This window comes from Rhinoderma darwinii, chromosome 2 (genome assembly GCF_050947455.1).
Source record: "Rhinoderma darwinii isolate aRhiDar2 chromosome 2, aRhiDar2.hap1, whole genome shotgun sequence".
NCBI classification, from domain to species: domain Eukaryota; kingdom Metazoa; phylum Chordata; class Amphibia; order Anura; family Rhinodermatidae; genus Rhinoderma; species Rhinoderma darwinii.
Window position 1 is genome coordinate 402,629,718 of NC_134688.1, and position 19,542 is coordinate 402,649,259.

At 42.3% G+C, this 19,542-nt stretch overlaps 1 protein-coding gene across 20 annotated transcripts in view; it reads right to left on the reverse strand.

Moving 5' to 3' along the window:
• TSPOAP1 (TSPO associated protein 1) overlaps positions 1 to 19,542 on the reverse strand; it is a 235,225-nt gene that overhangs the window by 2,395 nt on the left and 213,288 nt on the right. For 17 of the 20 annotated variants that reach the window (XM_075854078.1, XM_075854076.1, XM_075854070.1 and 14 more), the window contains 8 exons: positions 18,256 to 19,317; positions 17,216 to 17,324; positions 16,916 to 17,109; positions 16,631 to 16,799; positions 6,068 to 6,172; positions 5,510 to 5,548; positions 2,654 to 2,757; positions 995 to 1,066 (listed from right to left, as the gene is read on the reverse strand). In XM_075854078.1, coding sequence (XP_075710193.1) covers positions 995 to 1,066; positions 2,654 to 2,757; positions 5,510 to 5,548; positions 6,068 to 6,172; positions 16,631 to 16,799; positions 16,916 to 17,109; positions 17,216 to 17,324; positions 18,256 to 19,317 — 1,854 coding nt within the window. The remainder of the gene's footprint in view (positions 1 to 994; positions 1,067 to 2,653; positions 2,758 to 5,509; positions 5,549 to 6,067; positions 6,173 to 16,630; positions 16,800 to 16,915; positions 17,110 to 17,215; positions 17,325 to 18,255; positions 19,318 to 19,542) is intronic. The other 3 variants (XM_075854074.1, XM_075854075.1, XM_075854085.1) reach the window with 3 other exon arrangements.

The following is a 19,542-nucleotide window of genomic DNA, read 5'->3' on the forward strand; positions in this document are numbered from 1 at the left end:
AACATATAAATGTTTACCAACCACAGTATTTATCTTATAAAAGGTTCTCTCACTTAAAGAGTAACTAAACTTTTCAAAAACTTTTGACACGTCATAAGTTTTGATCAGTGGGGGTCCGAGCACTAAGACCCCCACCGATCGCTAAAATGAAGGGTAAGAAGCGCTCATGGGGGGCGCTGTGCCACTTCGTATCTGATTGGCTATCCGAGAAACGATGCGGCACAGAGATCATCTGAGAGCGTCTGCCACTTCATTTTAGCGATCGGTGTGGGTCTCCGTTCTTAGACCCCTACCGATCAAAACTTCTGACATGTCACCTATGACATGTCAAAAGTTTATGAAAAGTTTAGTTATCCTTTAAGACATTGATGAAATATCGTTAGGATATGCTATTAATATCAGATTAGCAGGGTCCAACTAATGTGACATTTACAATTGCTAGAATAAAGTGACGTTCGGATTGCGCTTTGCCCTTGTCTGCATGTTATGAAGGCTGCATGGCTTATCAGTCAATGGTTGACCACGCATCTTGTGAAAAAAAAATAAGTCAAGCAGCGCCCACAGGAACCCATGGCCTTCCTAACTCCGCTGACACTTTGTTCTAGCAATAGTTGGGAGTCACAGAGGTCAGACATTGTGGAGCTCTACATGTGATTGTGAGATATTCATGTAATCCACACACCAGTAAGACTTTTATTTATTAAGACCGTATCTTTTCTTTTCCCTTTTTTTATAAAATAGGAACAGAAAATATGATGATCTCACAGCATGAACTCTTCTGGGAGTAAGATTCAAGTCCAAGAAAATCCTCAAAATTAAGTTGTTTTTTTAATCTTTATCCTTTTACCGTTTTTCTATTACACTTATCAAAACAACCATATGGTCTATGTGTTTCTGGTTCTGAAATGATACTTACAACGGTCATATTAGAAACACGAATTACAACACTCCCTTTACAAGTCATACATAAGCACTTGTAGAGAATATAACTCACATAATAAAACCCATCTTCATCCATTGGTCCAAACACTGTTATGACATCTCCTGCAGTAAAGTTTAGTTCAGCCTAATAGAAAAAAAAAAAGATAATATAAAATATGCATGTATAATTCCTCTCACCATGTGTTTGTTATGAAGGCAGTATACACTGTTCAGGCAGAACATTAAAACCAGTTGCAGGTGAAGTGAGAAACATCGCGTTGCACTGGCACCTGTCCAGTACAGGTTGTTATTAAATGTTGATGTGATCTAAAGTAAAGAACAGTAAACTTTGACAAGGGCCAAATTCTGATGGCTAGATGACTGGGTCAGAGAAGCTGCAAAATAGTAGGTCTTGTGGAGTATTCCCAGTATGCACTGGTTAGTACCTACCAAAAGTGGTCCAAGGAAGGACAACCGGTGAACCAGCAACAGGATTATGGGCACCCAAGGCTCATTTATGCGTGTGGGGAGTAAAGGCTAGCCTGTCTGGTCTGATCCTACAGAATTGCTTCAGTAGCACAAAATTGCTGAAAAGGTTAATGCTGGCTATGATAGAAAGGTGGCAGAACACACAGTGCCTCGCAGCTTGCTGCATTTGGGGCTGCAAAGCCCCAGAACGGTCAAAGTGCCCATGCTGACAGCAGTAAACCACGGAAAGTGCCTACATTGGGCATGTGAGCATCAGAACTGGACCATAGAGCAATGGAAGAAGGCGGTCTAGTATGACGAATCGTGTTTTCTTTTACATCATGTGGACAGCGGTGTGCATCGCTAACCTGGGGAAGCGATGAGACCAGGATGCACTGTGGGACGATAGGCAAGCTAGCAGAGGTAGTGTGATGCTCTCGGCAATCTTTTGCTGGAAAACCTTAGCTCCTGGCATTTATGTGGATGTTACTTTGACACATACCATTTACCCAAACATAGTTGAAGACCAAGTACACTTCTTCATGGCAATATTCCCTATTGGCAGTGGCATCTTTCTTTTCAACACATTTTATTGAGTTTTTACAACAGAGTAAGGAAATATATTGCATGAACACAAAAAAAAGAGGTGTATAATATATAATATACAACAATTGATACAGCAATAAACTAGACAATATGTCAAACAGTCAAGGCAGTAATGATAAAAGCACATAAAAAGGGGGAAACAAAAACAAAATTAGGAGGCAGTGGCATCTTTCAGCGGGATAATGCACCCTGCCACACTGCAAAAATTGTTCATGCATGGCCAATTACTAAAATAATTGGCTCTGCATGACCAGATTCTGCCATTCCACTGGAAAGTCAAGTAACAGGAAATCTGTCTAATTCGACCATACATTTTCCATAAACTACCTTTAAGCGGAGTATACCTCACCTGAAAATTTACGCTACTGTATTAAGCTTATTCCATATCAAATTACAGTATTTGCATTAGGCATTAATCTGCAGAGCACAGTATCAACGTTATCGCTACTGAACGTATAACTTGTATACAACTACTAGGGTTCAAGATTTACTTCTACAGTATTTACAGGGCTGTACCAGGGTGAAGGTAAGCATAGAACCCATTTAATATAATTAAAAATGACAGCTTGACAGTTCTCAAGTGTTTAATAGCAGAAAAACAGAAAGGAAGCACTGAAGCTTTCCAAATTTTACTACAGCTTAAGCAAAAATATTGTACCTCAACATCAAGGTTGGGAGAACTTTCTTTTGGATTATAATCAAATATCGCCACCATTGACATGGAGATGTTCAGATCGGATTTGCTGGTCTTCGGTTGAATGCCTAATGATAGACAAATTCATCAGTCAATACATCTTTGACAAAAAAGAAAGAAAAAAAATTGCTTGCATATCTAGAGGAAAGATCAGTAAACGGTCTGTTCTTTTTACAAAACTCCCAAAAATAATCTCTATGTACTGCAAATGTTTTTGAGACACTAATTTTATACACTTGCACCAAATGTTCTTCGTTGATATATATGTAATGCAAAGAAGAAGAAGTTATGATTTGCACACATTAAATGCCTAACAAACCAAGTTGATACCAGTCTCTAGTGTAAACAATTGCTAATAGGTTTAGTGGCCACAGGGCCATAGTAAGTAGATACTCTATTTTCTGCTTCCTATTGCCAATAAAAGACAAAGAACTCTCTGAGCGGGGACCCCCCCCCTATGAATCCCAAATTCCCAAATAGCGCATCTAGACAGGGATTGTCGTAATGAAGGTGTCACGAAAATAAATTTTTATATATGTTTTTGCTTTTAGTATGTTATTAAAATAAATTTTATTTATTTGTGTTTTTGTGCTTTACTTTTTTCTCGCTTTTACTTCTCTATGGGGGCTGCCATTTTTTTTTCATCTCTGTATGTGTCGATTAGCCGTTACATTCACTATAGCCGCATGCGCCGCTCCCACACAGTCCAAAAGGAAGGTCTTCGGCCGAGCGACATCCGGCGCCATTTTCATGTGGACCGGAAGCCACGGCCGGACAGTAAGATGACGATTTCAGGTCGCGGCTTCCGTCCATATGCAAGGACTAGGAGTGGAGGCAGCGGCGGCGGCAGGAGCAGGTAAGTTATGTTTGTGTATGTTAGTGTTATACTGTGTGATTACCACTGTATCTAATCCTCCTACACTGGTCATTCACTCAAAAAATAGCGGCACACAGTGTAGGAGGTTTGAACATTCAACCCCCTCCTTTCTCCTGGCACTAGCCAAGATAAAGGAGGGGGGATTGTTTGAGTACACTAGAGCGAGTGTGTCTTCCCCAATTTTGCAGCATAAAGCAATGAGGTTGCTTTACCACATGCCAATGCTGCAATTTTGGGAATTGCTCCCTCTAGTGACCAGCACATGGAAATGTTATAAATTAGAATCTAATTTATAATATTTCCTGACTTGTGAAAAAATTTAAAAAATTAGAACAATGTGTAATCATTTATATACTAACAGTTTAACAAAAAAATATATATATTTTTCTAGTGACACATTCCCTTTAACACAGGACGCCACCTCTCTAACAAGGTACAATAAGTTTGTCAAGTGGGCTGTAAATGTCATTATAGTGACAGCTCAAGTGTGAAGCACACAAGCTCACACAATGGGATTGCCAAGAGTTGAAGCACATAGAACTTATCTGCCTTCAGATGTAAGACTCATTACCAAGTGTGAAACCTCCTCTAGAAGCCACATTTGCACAAAAACGGTTTATTGGCTGATTTACTGAATGGGTTTCCATGACCAAACTGCCACATACAAGTCTGGGATCACCAGGTGAAATGACAAGTAAAAGCGTAAAGCCCTCGGCCACTGGAGTCTATTGCAAAAGAAACATGTTCTCTGCAGTAATAAATCATACTTCACTATCTGGTGACCAAGGAAAGAATCTAGAATTGTCTCATGCTGTGAAATGACGAACTAAATGTGTAATGCCTAACAGTAAAGTGTAACGAAGGAGAAATAAAAGGTCTGGGCTGTTTTCATGGATAGGTCTAGGCCCCTTAGTTCTGATTAATGAAAATCTAAACGCTACAACACACGTTATAGGGACTTGTGAGCTTTCAATTTGTGGCACCAGTTTTAGAAAAGTCTGTTCAGTTTTGAAGTTTTGTGTGATAGAATTTGACTGGTTTGTACAGAGCCTGATACTCAGAGCCTGGATCTCAAACTCAAACCACTGTGGGATGAACTGGAACCCCAGAATCTAAATGGAAAGCATTCCCCCAAAGAGTGGAGGCTGTTAAAGCAGCAAATAGGAAGATTAATTCCATATTAATGGTCATGGTTTTAGAGTAATAACCTGCAAAAAATATGCAGAAGGAAAAGTATTTTAGAGCAGATGTTTCATAACTCAATATACCGATTAGTATGGAATAATGTTAAATGATCAGTTGAAATATTTTACAGCCCTGTGACACTTGACCCTTTCTTAGCCAAGTCCTGCCTCTCAGATTTTATTTACATATTGATCGGATTTCTGCACATTGTGATGTCTGTGTGATCTTGGCTTGCTGTTTTCTCAAAAAATCTTTAACAAGACAATCTGTTTTAAGTCACAATAGTGGAAAGCCAAGATAAAAAAAAAAAAAAAAAGAAAAATTGATCAGAGCCGTCAGGCCAATCAATAAAGAAGGAAGACAGCAATAAATGACCAATTTTGGTTTATTTACCCATAACTCTATTGCAATGTTACAACTCCTCCATGGAGCTTTTTTCAAGCTGAAATGTTACATGAGACATGGGTTAATAAATCGACATTGATCATTGCCTTCCTTTATTATTGTTCGGCCTGTACTGGATGTTGATCGGTGGTGTTGGGTTTCCTTTGGCGTTGCACTCGAAGGTTTAACTTACTGTGCTGTTCCATTTTCTTCATTTGAGATCAGGGCGAATAAGTGCTACATGCCTTAGTGCTATATATTTAATCTTGTGTTATGTATTTAAAGCACACGGACTCTATTTTTGTGAGTTTAGATGCACGAGGCAATATGTAAATATTAGCAACTGGGTATTTGATAGTTTGACTGATATTTACCTGTTGCATTATTCTCTTCAGGAGCAGATGAGCGTTGAACTGAGAAAATAAAGAGGAAAAAAAAAGGTAGAACCTTTTTTCAGGTAATATATAATGAATTAAAGAGAACTTGTCACAATGACAGACCTGTTTAAATTAAGAGCATGCCCTTGTATCCTCTAGTAGAGCTGTGTGTGAAAAGGAATCCACTAATCATCCTACCATGCATGACCCATATCTTTGCCGTTTTGTTTTTTTTAAATAAAGCAGAATGCAAACAAGGAAAAGATCGAAGTCTGATTTTGCCAAAAAAAAAAAAAAAAGACTGCAGGCCATAAATAAGACAATGTCCATAAGCTCTAAAGCAAGACAGTGTTGCTTATTCTCAAGATAAAGAAGATATACACTAAAATAAAATTTCATACATTTCATAGAATGCCCACAGATAATAGTCCTTGCATTTGCTCATGATACTCGGGTGAAATTAGTAACACATTAGTTCTGCCCAATAGCAAAGTAGACAATTTTTGGTGACCAGAATCATAGAAAGCATGTGAATGTGCACAGGAAAGCACAGACCTTTCTTGGAGCGTCTGGGTTTTGGTGGAGGAGTAGTGAAGCTGCCTGAAGGAGCAAGAGGAGGAGGAGGAGGAGGAGAAGGAGGAGCAGAATAAGCTCCGATTTCTTTAAGACAAAAAAAAAAAGAAGCAGCACAAACAGAAGCAATAGAGAGTAAGCAGACGTTCTACAGAAGAAGCAACACATCAAAACAGGCAGCAAACACAGCTCAGCATAAAAAGCATTTCACTATAAAAACGGGTAAGTGGGTGTCTATAACGTGCATAGGAAACACCATTTCAAAGCATCATTAAACAAATTTAATTTTGCTATTTTACTAATTTCTTACTAAAAAGGAGTTGTCCAGGAAATAATAATTGCATTTATAATTGCAATTGCAAACATAAGCTCTTGACGACCATGCTGTAAAGATGTGTGTATGTGCTTCCATACACTTCCAACCAGTGATCCTACAGCAACGCTTGTACATAGACAACTTTTACAACAAGGTTTTAGGACATCAAGGCATCTCTCAACAGGCATATGTTGCCCTGATCATGTGCAGCATAGGATTTAAGGGAAGCTAAATGAAACATAGTTTCATATACTTTAGTGCAGTATTTTAGCTTACAAGTTTCATATTTCACATATAAGTGTTCGTTCTAGCCAGATTCACAGGGTATCGGTTTAAGTATCCCTATCAACTATGGAGGGCTTTGTGCTAAAATGTATTTATTGTTTTATTGCTCATTTGCTTCCTAAATGCAAAATTAAGTAACTTTCTAAATAGTATTCATCAAAAATGTCCTATCATTTTGGCACTGTAGAGTCTGTGTAACTCCTGTACATTGCTGGATGTGCTGCTGATTCAGACATTGATCCTAGATGTGTCGGCACTCTGTCCCCCTCCCACCTCTCAGTGTTTGATCTGCTGTGTACAACCTCCTCCCCGTTGGCATCTCGGAGTATGGAGTAAGGATGCACGATGCATCGAACCTTCGATACTGTTTCGATACTGTTTCGATGCCGTGCACCAACAAACAGCTTAGCATTGTAACACATGAATGTATAAGAGCGGGGTTGTGGCTGTGTGATACAGCCATTGGCCCGCTCCTGAGTCCTGACAAGTGTGCGCGAGGTCAGCATGAGGTGATGCTACCAGCGCTGCACTAATGAGCGACGGCACTGAAGACAGAACATGGCAGGTGCACTGTAAATCACCCCCATGTTCTGTCTTCAGTGCCTGCGCACATTAGTGCAGCGCCGGCCGCATCACCTCATGCTGACCGCGCGCGCACTTGTTGTCAGGAGTGGGGCAATGGCTGTATTACACAGCCGCAGCCCCGCTGTGACGGCAGAGAGAGGAGAAACCTCATCGCCGCCGCTATTCCCCTGAATGCTGCGATCAAAGCTGACTGCAGCATTCAAGGGGTAAATGAGAAAGGGGGATGCCCCTTGGATCGCCGCGATTGAGTGACATACCATATATGGGCAGACAACCCACGGTCCATTGAAGGACTCCAGGGCTGTCTTACCATATTTCTAACATTTTTAAAATCTTTTAAGTATAAAGGGGCATTAGGCCTTATTTAGATTTTAATAGTTCATGCATTATTTTTTTAATGCCAAAAAAAAAAGTGTATACAAATGAGAGAATGTTTCAATTATGATTTTTCTGCGTTTCGGATGCACACGTCTTTGGAATAAAATAACAAAAAGTTACAGATGCAAAATGCTAACTAAATACACAAGTGTGTATGAGGCCTAAGGGTATGTTCACACGGAGTGTTTTCAGCCGTTTTTCAGGCCGTAAACATCCCGAAAAATGGCTGAAAAATCGGAAGTAGAACGCATCCAAACATCTGCCCATTGTTTTCAATGGGAAAAACGGCGTTCTGTTCCGACGGGCCGTTTTTTTGGCGGCCTTTTTTCAAAAAGAAAAATAAGTGCATGTCACTTCTTCAGCTGTTTTTGAGCAGCTTTTCATAGACTCTATAGAAAAACAGCTCCAAAAACGGGCGTAAAAAAATGCTGCAAAAAACGCCACCAAAAATCGCGAGTGGCTTAAAAAACCTCTGGAACTCTGTAGCGGTTTTCCCTTGAAAACAGCTCTGTATTTTCAGACGTTTTTGAGTTTGTGTGTGCACATATCCTTAGGGTATGTTCCCACGGTCTATTTTTTTCTTTCCGTAAATGCCCGAAAAATCGGAAGCAGAACGCCTCCAAACATCTGCCTATTGATTTCAATGGGAAAACGGCGTTCTGTTCCGACGGAGCGTTTTTCTACGCGTAAAAGAACGGCCGCGAAAAAGAAGTGCAGGACACTTCTTGGGACGTTTTTGGAGCAGTCTATTGAAAAAAGCTCCAAAAACATCCGTAAAAAACGCCGTGAAAATCGCGAGTGGCACAAAAAATGTCTGAAAATCAGGAGCGGTTTTCTTTTGAAAACAGCTCCGTATTTTGAGACATTTTTGACTCCGCGTGTGAACATACCCTTAGGATATAAAGTCATATGTCTGACAGGAATAAAACTGGTCCAAAGCAAACTAGCAGAAATTTTAAAAGTGTATAAAGGAGCTCTGTATATAAATGGAGAAAACAAAGTAGGCACAAAAAAACTAAAGCAAAGTATTAATATTTATTTATGTAGATTTAAACAGCTACATTTTGTTAAAACCCCAATACTACTTTAAAGAGAACCTATCACCTGCCCCAAAAAACTGCAGCGGACATCTCAGTTAAGCCCCATGCACACCAATGTGCTTTTGCAGCCGCAATTCCCCCGAAAATCCACGGGAGAATTGCGGCCCCATTCATTCCTATGGGGCCATGCACACGGGTCCGCGATTTGCCGGCGGCTCGCGGCTGTCACTCCTTGGCCGGCTGGCCGACCCGGAAATCGCTGGCGTACACATGGGTACGGTCGTGTGCATGATGCCTTAGATTGCAAGTGTCTCACAGATTCTGCCGCTTTTTATACTATCTAGTCCCCACCGTTGCAGAGATATCTGTGGTTTTATTTTTGATGCCCGATATGCAAATAAGGCCTTTGACTGTCAAGTGGGTGGGTGACACCTGTCACTTGATAAGGGGTAACCGCACCGCATGAAAGTCAGAGGCCCCATTTGCAGATGGGACACCAGAACTAACGGCCCCGACAGTGGCGTAACTACCACTATAGCAGCCGTAGCGGCTGCTACGGGGCCCGCGGCATGAGGGGGCCCGTATCGCCCGCCGGCACGGGCTCCCACCATGGCCGGAGTCTCCGTTAGCAGCCGCTATGGCTGCTACAGCGCGACGCCACTGAACACTCCGGCAGAGCAGGGAGGTATCTCCCCGCTCTGCCATTAAACAAAAGACATGTATCCGCTATCCACAGGACAGGGGATACATGTGTGATCGCTGGCAGCGATAGGGAGAACGGGGGACTGACAGTCCCCTGAAGTTCTCCATCACAAACCTCGGACTTCCGGGGTCTGTGTCGGCAGCTCCATAGAAATGAATGGAGCGCCGGTCGCGCTTGTGCGCATGCGTGACCAGCGCTCCTTTCATTTTTATTGAGCTGCGCAGACGCCGGAAGTCAGGGGTTAGTCATGGAGAACTTCAGGGGACTTTCGGTCCCCCGTTCTCCTTATCGCTGCCAGCGATCACACATGTATCCCCTATCCTGTGGATAGGGGATACATGTCTTTTGTCTTTTCACACTGTAGGTCGCATTTTTTTGGGGGGTTGGGGACGCAGTATGGCGTTCCCTACAGGGGGGAGCTGTATGGCGTTCCCTACAGGGGGGGAGCTGTATGGCGTTCCCTACAGGGGGGGAGCTGTATGGCGTTCCCTACAGGGGGGGAGCTGTATGGCGTTCCCTACAGGGGGGGAGCTGTATGGCGTTCCCTACAGGGGGGGAGCTGTATGGCGTTCCCTACAGGGGGGGAGCTGTATGGCGTTCCCTACAGGGGGGGAGCTGTATGGCGTTCCCTACAGGGGGGGGCTGTATGGCGTTCCCTACAGGGGGGGCTGTATGGCGTTCCCTACAGACCCCCACTGTAGGGAACGCCATACAGACCCCCTGTAGATAACGCCATACAGACCCCCTGTAGATAACGCCATACAGACCCCCTGTAGATAACGCCATACAGACCCCCTGTAGATAACGCCATACAGCCCCCCTGTAGAGAACGCCATACAGCCCCCTCTGTAGAGAACGCCATACAGCCCCCTCTGTAGAGAACGCCATACAGCCCCCTCTGTAGAGAACGCCATACAGCCCCCTCTGTAGAGAACGCCATACAGCCCCCCCTGTGGATAACGCCATACAGCCCCCACTGTGGATAACGCCATACAGCCCCCCCTGTGGATAACGCCATACAGCCCCCCCTGTGGATAACGCCATACAGACCCCCCTGTGGATAACGCCATACAGACCCCCTGTAGAGAACGCCATTCAGTCCCCCCTGTAGATAACGCCATACAGCCCCCTCTGTAGAGAACGCCATACAGCCCCCTCTGTAGAGAACGCCATACAGCCCCCTCTGTAGAGAACGCCATACAGCCCCCTCTGTACAGAACGCCATACAGCCCCCTCTGTAGAGAACGCCATACAGCCCCCTCTGTAGAGAACGCCATACAGCCCCCTCTGTAGAGAACGCCATACAGCCCCCTCTGTAGAGAACGCCATACAGCCCCCTCTGTAGAGAACGCCATACAGCCCCCCTGTGGATAACACCATACAGCCCCCCTGTGGATAACGCCATACAGCCCCCCTGTGGATAACGCCATACAGCCCCTCTGTGGATAACGCCATACAGCCCCCCTGTGGATAACGCCATACAGCCCCCTGTGGATAACACCATACAGCCCCCCCTGTGGATAACGCCATACAGCCCCCTTTGTAGATGGCGCCATACAGCCCCCTTTGTAGATGGCGCCATACAGCCCCCTTTGTAGATGGCGCCATACAGCCCCCTTTGTAGATGGCGCCATACAGCCCCCTTTGTAGATGGCGCCATACAGCCCCCTTTGTAGATATCTACAGAGGGGGCTGTATGGCGTTATCTACAGGGGGGACTGTATGGCGCTATCTACAGAGGGGGCTGTATGGCGTTATCTACTGGGGGGGGGGGATTGTGTGACACCCAGGGGAGGGGGGGCCCCAGTCAAAAGTTTGCTATGGGGCCCAGTCTTTCCTAGTTACGCCCCTGGTCCCGGATATCTCAGGAACAGTGCGGGCTAGAAGAAAAAAAATCAAAAGCATAACAATCTGTAAATAGTATTTAAATTAAAAGCAAAATAATATAACATGAAGAGCTCATGTGACGTGAGAAACATCAGGTCTCACAGGCTACAAACTACTGGCTGTTAAGATATTTCCTTTTGACTGAAAAAAACAAAAACGCATGTCATAATTGCTGGGAAGGGGTTAACAGTCAAGTGCTTTAGCATTCACAGGGCTCACACTACCCTAAACATGATAAGGAAAGAAAATTATTACCCTGGTGTTACTTTACATTCGGAAGGTTGTTATTTTGTTATAAATTTGTATTGCTGCACAGGTATTTTTTTGTAAATTGCCAATTCTTTTTTGTTTCCACTAAAGGGAAATGTATTACATTAAAGTAGGACATCCTTAAATATGTAAAATGTACTGTTACAAGTGTGTTGGGTCCTACCCATTCTGAAACAACCTCTGATATCATCAAACCTCTATCAATAGGATAGTTACCCGGGATAGTCAAAGCCAGTGTCACCCTGTCACTTAGGATCAACACAGCATAAAGATCTACTTGACAATAGCTCAACTGGGCAAGATCTAGCTTTTTGCCGTTTGGAATGAGAAGCCTTCATCTTGCAGCATCATGGGGGCTCTTAACAAATTTTGATGACCTGGCTCTTATCTGGTCATTCTACAGCTATCTACTGACAAAATATGCCAGCATATCTTATAATAATGATTCAAACTATTTTGACTGGATTACAACCATTACCAATAATTGAAAGCTGAAGAATATGTACAATATAAAGTTATTGTATTCAATGAAGATGAGACATTTATACATAAATGTATATATAAGGTATAACTGAAAAATAAATGATCCTAACTGCCCTTGACAACAGTTTTGTGTGCTGCAAAACGGCCCCTGGAACAGTTAAGAAATAGCATTTAGAATTAAGAATTAGGGCGGAAATGCTGTGTTAATGAAATGTGACCACATTTTCTAAAGAATACCACAGTACTACGTAACAATGTTTTAAAACACTTTTCTTCCTTTTTTTCCCCAATTTCTTCAGTTGTAAACCATTTAAGGTGAAACGACATTAAAGCCATGAAAATATTGCTGTATTAGAAATAAATTGTTCAGCTACCCTAAGGCTAAATACATAATGCTCTAGTCATCCAAAAATACAACAACTTATTACTTTTCTTCTCCAACATATCAGTGACTGAATGCAGAACAACAAAAACCCTGAATTTTAAGACCATAAAATAAGTGTTATCATTATAAATGAAAGAGATCTGCGTTTATGTATAAGTCTATTATGGGTAGAAATGCGCTGTAAGCAGGTAAGCGATCCAGCGTGTAGTCCATTAAAAGCTCCTTCTGAAGAGGGACAGAGAAATTTGACAGGATACGGTAATAAATTAAATGACCATATTATTTTGGACTATTAATGCCCATTTATACTGGGCAATTAGTGTTGAGACTTGTACGTTTTTGAACGATCGTAACAATAATAGCCCAGTGTAAATGCACAAAAAAATTAATAAAATCAATGATAAAACTATTTAAGTCATTATCAGTGACAATAAAGCTCAGTTCACATCTAGCTATTTGCCTACATTCAGCGCATGCGCTGTAAAAGCTTCTGGTGCATACGCTGAACGTATCCATAGGGCCCCATGCACTAGGCGTATGCCAGAGTGTCCTGTAGTCATTGGTCAAGTTGTTATACAGTTTTGTTTTTTTACTGTATAGAAAACATACGCTTTCCTATTACAAATGCAGGGGAGGACATACCATTGGTGCAACATGTGCAGCTGCACAGGGGCCCAGTAGGTAGGGGGCCCCACTGCCACCTTAAAAGCAGCTTTGTACTCTATTGGATTGAATGTATGGAAGAAGCTATTGACAATGGTTCAGAATTATTGATTAATTGTTAGAGACACATGATGGCGGGGTGTTCTTTGGTCAGCTAATGGAGAGTAAGGGGCCCACATACTATTCTTGCACGGGGGCCCTCTGCTGTGTATGTCCACGATTGTACAGATAAACTTTTCTTTATAATGAGCAACGTATGCCACCATATGCCTATGCCGTTGCAAAAGCTGCAGCCTTCCATTGGAGGTATACGTCAGGAGAACCTCCTGGCTTTTACCTCTGACGAAATGCAAAAATGGAATGTGAACAGAGCCCAATTTTAAACGCTGCTCTTTGCAACATTTACATTACATTTGCCTGCCTAGTACACAGCTTTTATGAAGCTACCAGCCAAAAGAGGAAACTCCTCCCCAACCAATCGTGCTAATGCCCATCAGTTACTTGGGAAGATTTTTCAAACCATTAATCGCTTGTCAAGATGCACCCGAATCTAGATTGGAGGAAATAAGGAAAAAACACGCTCTCTCAATTTAGATTTCAAAGCTTAAAGAGGCTCTGTCACCACATTATAAGTGGCCTATCTCCTACATAAGGAGATCGGCGCTATAATGTAGGTGACAGTAATGCTTTTTATTTTTAAAAAACAATCTGTTTTCACCACTGTATTAGCGATTTTAGATTTATGCTAATTAGTTTCTTAATGCCCAAGTGGGCGTGTTTTTACTTTAGACCAAGTGGGCGTTGTACAGAGGAATGTATGACGCGGACCAATCAGCGTCATGCACTCCTCTCCATTCATTTAGGCAGCGCATAGGGATCCTTTTAGATCACTATGTGCTGTCTAAGGCCTCATTTACATGAGCGTAATATACGCGCATGCGACGCGCGTGCTTTTCACGCGTGTCGTACGCACCTATATTACTCTATGGGGCAGTGCAGACGATGCGTGAATTTTGCGCTGCGCGAGTGCGTGGCGTAAAACTCACGACATGTTCTATAATCGTGCGTTTTTCGCGCATCACGCACCCATTGAAGTCAATGGGTGCGTGAAAACCACGCATGCCGCACGGAAGCACTTCCGTGCGAACTGCGTGATTCGCGGAAGAGCTGTCAAACTGAATGTAAACAGAAAAGCACCACGTGCTTTTCTGTTTACAAACATCCGAACGGAGTGTCTTAGACATGAGCGAACCGAACTTTACCGGGTTCGGCCGAACTCGTTTTGACCGAACCCGGCAGGAGACAGTCACTGTGCAGGGTGCTGAAAGAGTTAAACGGGTTCAGCACCCTGGACAGTGACTTCCGATTCCAATATACGTGAACGCGGCAAAAAAAAAAAAAAAGTTCTGACTTACCGATAACTCCCGGCTTCTTCCTCCAGTCTGACCTCCCGGGATGACAATTCAGTCCAAGTGACAGCTGCAGCCAATCACAAGCCAAGCACAGGCTGCAGCGGTCACATGGACTGCCGCGTCATCCAGGGAGGTGGGGCCAGATGTCAAGAGAGGCGCGTCACCAAGGGTGCGTCACCAAGGCAACGGCCGGGAAGTTCTCGGTAAGTACGTACCTCTTTTTTTTTAAACAGGTTACGCGATATGGTGATCGGAATGCACTGTCGAGGGTGCTCAAAGAGTTACTGCCGATCAGTTAACTCTTTCAGCACCATGGACAGTGACTGACGTCGACTAGCCTCATCTCTATGATGGCGGCTGCGCGAAAATCACGCAGCCGCGCATCATACACGGATGACACACGGAGCTGTCAAGTGCCTTTTGCGCGCGCAAAACGCTGCGTTTTTTGCGCGCGCAAAACGCACACGCTTGTGTAAATGAGGCCTTATACGTACACATTAACGATACTGAAGTGTTTAGACCGTGAATAGACATTCCACGGAATGTCTATTCACAATCTCTGCACTTCGTTACTCTTTCTGTGGTAGTTACAGCAGAGCAAGCGTAATCTCGCGAGATTACGCTGTAGATGACAGGTTACAACGAGATTATGCTTGCTCTGCTGTAACTACCACAAAAACAGTAACGAAGTGCAGAGATTGTGAATAGACATCCCGTGGAATGTCTATTCACTGTAAACACTTCAGTATCGTTAATGTGTTCGTATAAGACAGCACATACTGATCTAAAAGGATCCCTATGCGCTGAATAAATGAATGGAGAGGAGTGCATGATGCTGATTGGTCAGCGTCATACACTCCTCTGTACAACGCCCACTTGGTCTAAAGTAAAAACACGCCCAGTTGGGCATTAAGCAACTCATTAGCATAAATCTAAAATCGCTAATAAAGTGGTGAAAACAGATCGTTTTTTTAAATAAAAAGCACTGCTGTCACCTACATTATAGCGCCGATCTCCTTATGTAGGCGATGGGGCACTTATAATGTGGTGACAGAGCCTCTTCAAAGAGTGTCAGTCAGAAAACTAAATCTATCAGGAATGGCAGATAACAGCACTAGGTATGAATATTGTAACTGGGTATACATTAAGGTACTTTTACACCAGACAATTTTGGCCGGTACAACGAACGCCAATCAACGAGACAGCTCATCGATCGGCGCTCGTTTGCTCCTTTCACAAGGAGCTATGTATGGGAACGAGAGCTCGTTACTACAATCGCTTGTACTCGTACATTTCTATCAGGGAGATGTGCTGCCGACAACAATAACAGTTTGAGCATTTAAAACTATTAGTTCAGCTGATGAACAAGCGTATGCTTGTTCATCTGCTGATCGCTGCCCTGCTTACAAAGGGAAATGATAGTTTATTCGATAATTGGCAGGTGTAAAAGGGCCTTAAGTACTTCCACATCAAACATGCGGTTGTGACTCTGAAAGCCACAATACACCGATTTATACATAAGAGAAAAAAATAAAAATGTTATCCATTTTATTGTACACACACACACACACACACACACACACACACACACACACACACACACACACACACACACACAATATATTGTAAATCTATTATATTATAATACAGTTATCATGCTAGTTTTATTATAAGTCTCCCTGAATCCAGCGCGGTTTTTCTTTTTGTCCTGGACCCCCCCATTCCAGAGATATGGCCCATTGTTGTGTTGGCTCCCTATATGCTAATTCTCTGTAGTTAGTCAACAGGGTGCAGCTAGCTTCCCTGCCTCTGATGCTCACCAATCGCCGCGAGGCAGCTTGAGAGTAGGTTACGCCCTGTTGGCTAACTACAGCAAATTAGAACATAGGGAGCCAACACAACAGTGGGCCATCTCTATGGAATGGGGGCCCAGGAAAAAAAGAAAAACATTGCTGTTATCAGGGAGACAGCACTATTCAGGTCAGTAAACCAGTTCAACTCATATGACCTAGCGACAGGTCCTCTTTAAACATTCAAAAGAACAAAATTATATTGTGCATTATAGACTATTTGCATTATATGGTTTGTGCTTGGAAGATGTAAGAAGTATGGATAGGACCACAATAATGAGAGATTACCCATGTCACTTAGTAGAGAAGTTGGTGTTAGGTGACCCTGTCTCAAAAGTTGCATTCTGACTTCTTGACTCTCAATATGTATTTCAGAGACCATGTTGCATGGGATGTATCCAGTTCTTTCTGCACATTTTCCATGATAAAAGCCATCTGAATCTTTATCCCCAAACACCTGCAAATAATTGAATGATTATTGTTTTTATTCAATTGAGGCTTGTTTTGATATCTTATAGGTTTAAATAGATTACATTGTGTGCTCCTACGTGAGCTTGAGAGAATGAGATATACCTGCAAAATCTGTCCCTCTTTAAAAAGAAGTTCTTCCATATATGCCTCAGGATTAGGAGACATTGTCTCTGGATCATAATCAAAAAGGGCTACAAATATCCTTACAGAATCCGTTTCCTGTTCTTTTGAGGGGCTGTCCCCATCTTCTAATATTTTTTCTTGGCAACAATCTGGTTGGGTAGAAAGCACGGCATCTGAAAGAGGGAAAAACAAGTTCGTTAAAACCTAAAAAACAAACAAAAAAACACACCACAAATCATAATTACCACAGTATATAAAGAATAATATTAAAAGATGTACCCGATTCAGAGTCTGAATTTATGCGACTTGTACTCGGGTTTCTGTGCAATGCTGTGTAACCGGTAGGAATGAGCTGTAATCGCATCTTTGGATCTTCAATTAAATTCTCCTATAGACAAAGCAACAGATTGATCAAAGGGTTGTTTTTTCTTTAATTAGAGAACTAACAAATCATAATCACAATTTGGATAAGGACAAGCTGAGTATAAGCAGCCCACAACCAAAATGTTTAATGGTACTAGGATTCCGTCCAATACTCATCTCTAGAATTTACATCAATCTTGGTTTATAAATGCATTAGTGAAAGATTAGTTAACATATGTTCATCACTAGATGTTACGGAGACAACATGACTGCCTTCTGGATTATAAATCAAACATATATAACTCATATTTGACTTGCATGTTTAGCTTTTATCAATCTGGATATAGATAGAATATAGATGGCAACTGAGATATTTCCCTTAACTATCTGTAAACAGTAGAGGGAGACTACACGGTGTTATAATAGTTGGGTTTACTTGGTTATGTCACTACAGATCAGAACCTTGATGTGGAAATCTATTATTGAATAGGTTACAGAAAATCTTTAGACGATTCCTATCTATGTGCTAATAATGCAAAACAACTGCAAGTTCATTTTACAAGGGGACGCAGGTGTTCTGAAAGGAATGTAGTGCAGCTTTCATATAGGATTCTATAAATTGTCCAAATTGACCTAGCAGTCTTGAGCATTAATATACGCAAGACTCTACATGTACAAATGATAATAGCGAATTATGTAAATTTTATCGATGAGGAATATTGTACGCTTAATGGTTTTTAATAGATCACTCTACAAAGCACCTAATGCAAAGCAATGAGTCACAGCAGAAGCCCTGGAATGCTTCATTTTCTCGGCTGGCATTTCACAACATATAGAAAGCAAACACAAGATGGTACTAATAAAGCTACAGCCACCACATACGGCATCTAGAAACCCACGAAAGGAAGGACGGAAGCAGCTGAGCACATTGTAAGCATTGGGGATTCAAGCATCACCTTTCCATCACATTCCCATCGAACTGATCGCATACTTCTACTACTTTGTGCTCTGTTAACGTGGTGCCCTTTATTGCTGCTTAGCTGAGCTAATCCAGCATGGAGAAGGGATGGTGTGCCAAGAAGATATTCTTCTTTACTTTGTTCTTTATTTGGTCTCTTCACATCATTTCTCCTTCTTGTATACTGGATAGGCTCAGAGTAGCCAGAACTTTCACTCCAACCTTCCTTGTCAGTCTGAGAGCCATCTTCCCAAAGATCAGCTTTAGCCTGGCTAGTATTGTGAGCTAGATATGACGGCTCTTCCTCATCTTCTGTATCATATTCTACATCAATTTCTAAATAGCTACTGCTGAAAGCACTAGGAGCTATCGGTTTGAAATTTGTGGAACCAAGGAGGTGACTCTGTTGAGTATGTCTAGACAGTTTATTCTTTAAGCTTTTGTTGTTTATGTGGGAGCTGTCCCGAGATGTTCCACAAGATATCGGCTCTTTCGGTTTCTGGGATTTAGAGTTGTAAAGTCCACCTTGATTAGAACTCGCGGACATTCGGCTGCAGTGCTCTCGACTATCATTCTGCTTTTTCCGGCTAGGCTCTGTGAAACCACATGCTCGGTCATTATCATAGTTGTTCCTTTTCGTTTTCCACATTTGGGTTTCAGAGACTGAAGGCCTTATGTCTGATGGAGATTGAGAAACACAACTTTTAGATTTAGGACAACAATCCTCCTCAAGAAAAACACAGTCTTCCCCACATTCCATTTTCTGGTTGTTCACAACGCTCCCTTTGATGGGAGTCTCTGTAGGTACGTTTAAACAACTTAAAGGTCCTGGTTTTGGTGAGGCGGCTTTATGGGAGCTTCCATAGTGGTATCTCTGTGCCTCCATGTTACAGTGTGGGTTCTTGGAAACAACGTGAGGGGAAAGATTTTCATCTTCTTCATCCTCTTCTTCAGTCACCTCGGGGATGCTAAATAATTTCTTACTGCAATGTTTCTGTAAAGGCAGATCCAAAATCCTTTCAAGAATTTCCTCATCGCTGTCTGTCTCACAGCAGTCCAACTACATGAATTTTCAAAAGGGAATTAAAAAGCACAAGCATGTAATGTGAAAGTAGTGAATATAGAAATTTACAAAAATACTGGGGAGGGTACTGCAAAAGGGTGCTGAAGCCTAACTGTAAGCCCCTGTAGAAATTCAATAACAAATGTATTTTATTACACATTAGAGTTTAGAAAAATCTGTCTAGTAGACAACTTAAATCTACAGTATCTGCGGTCACAAGGT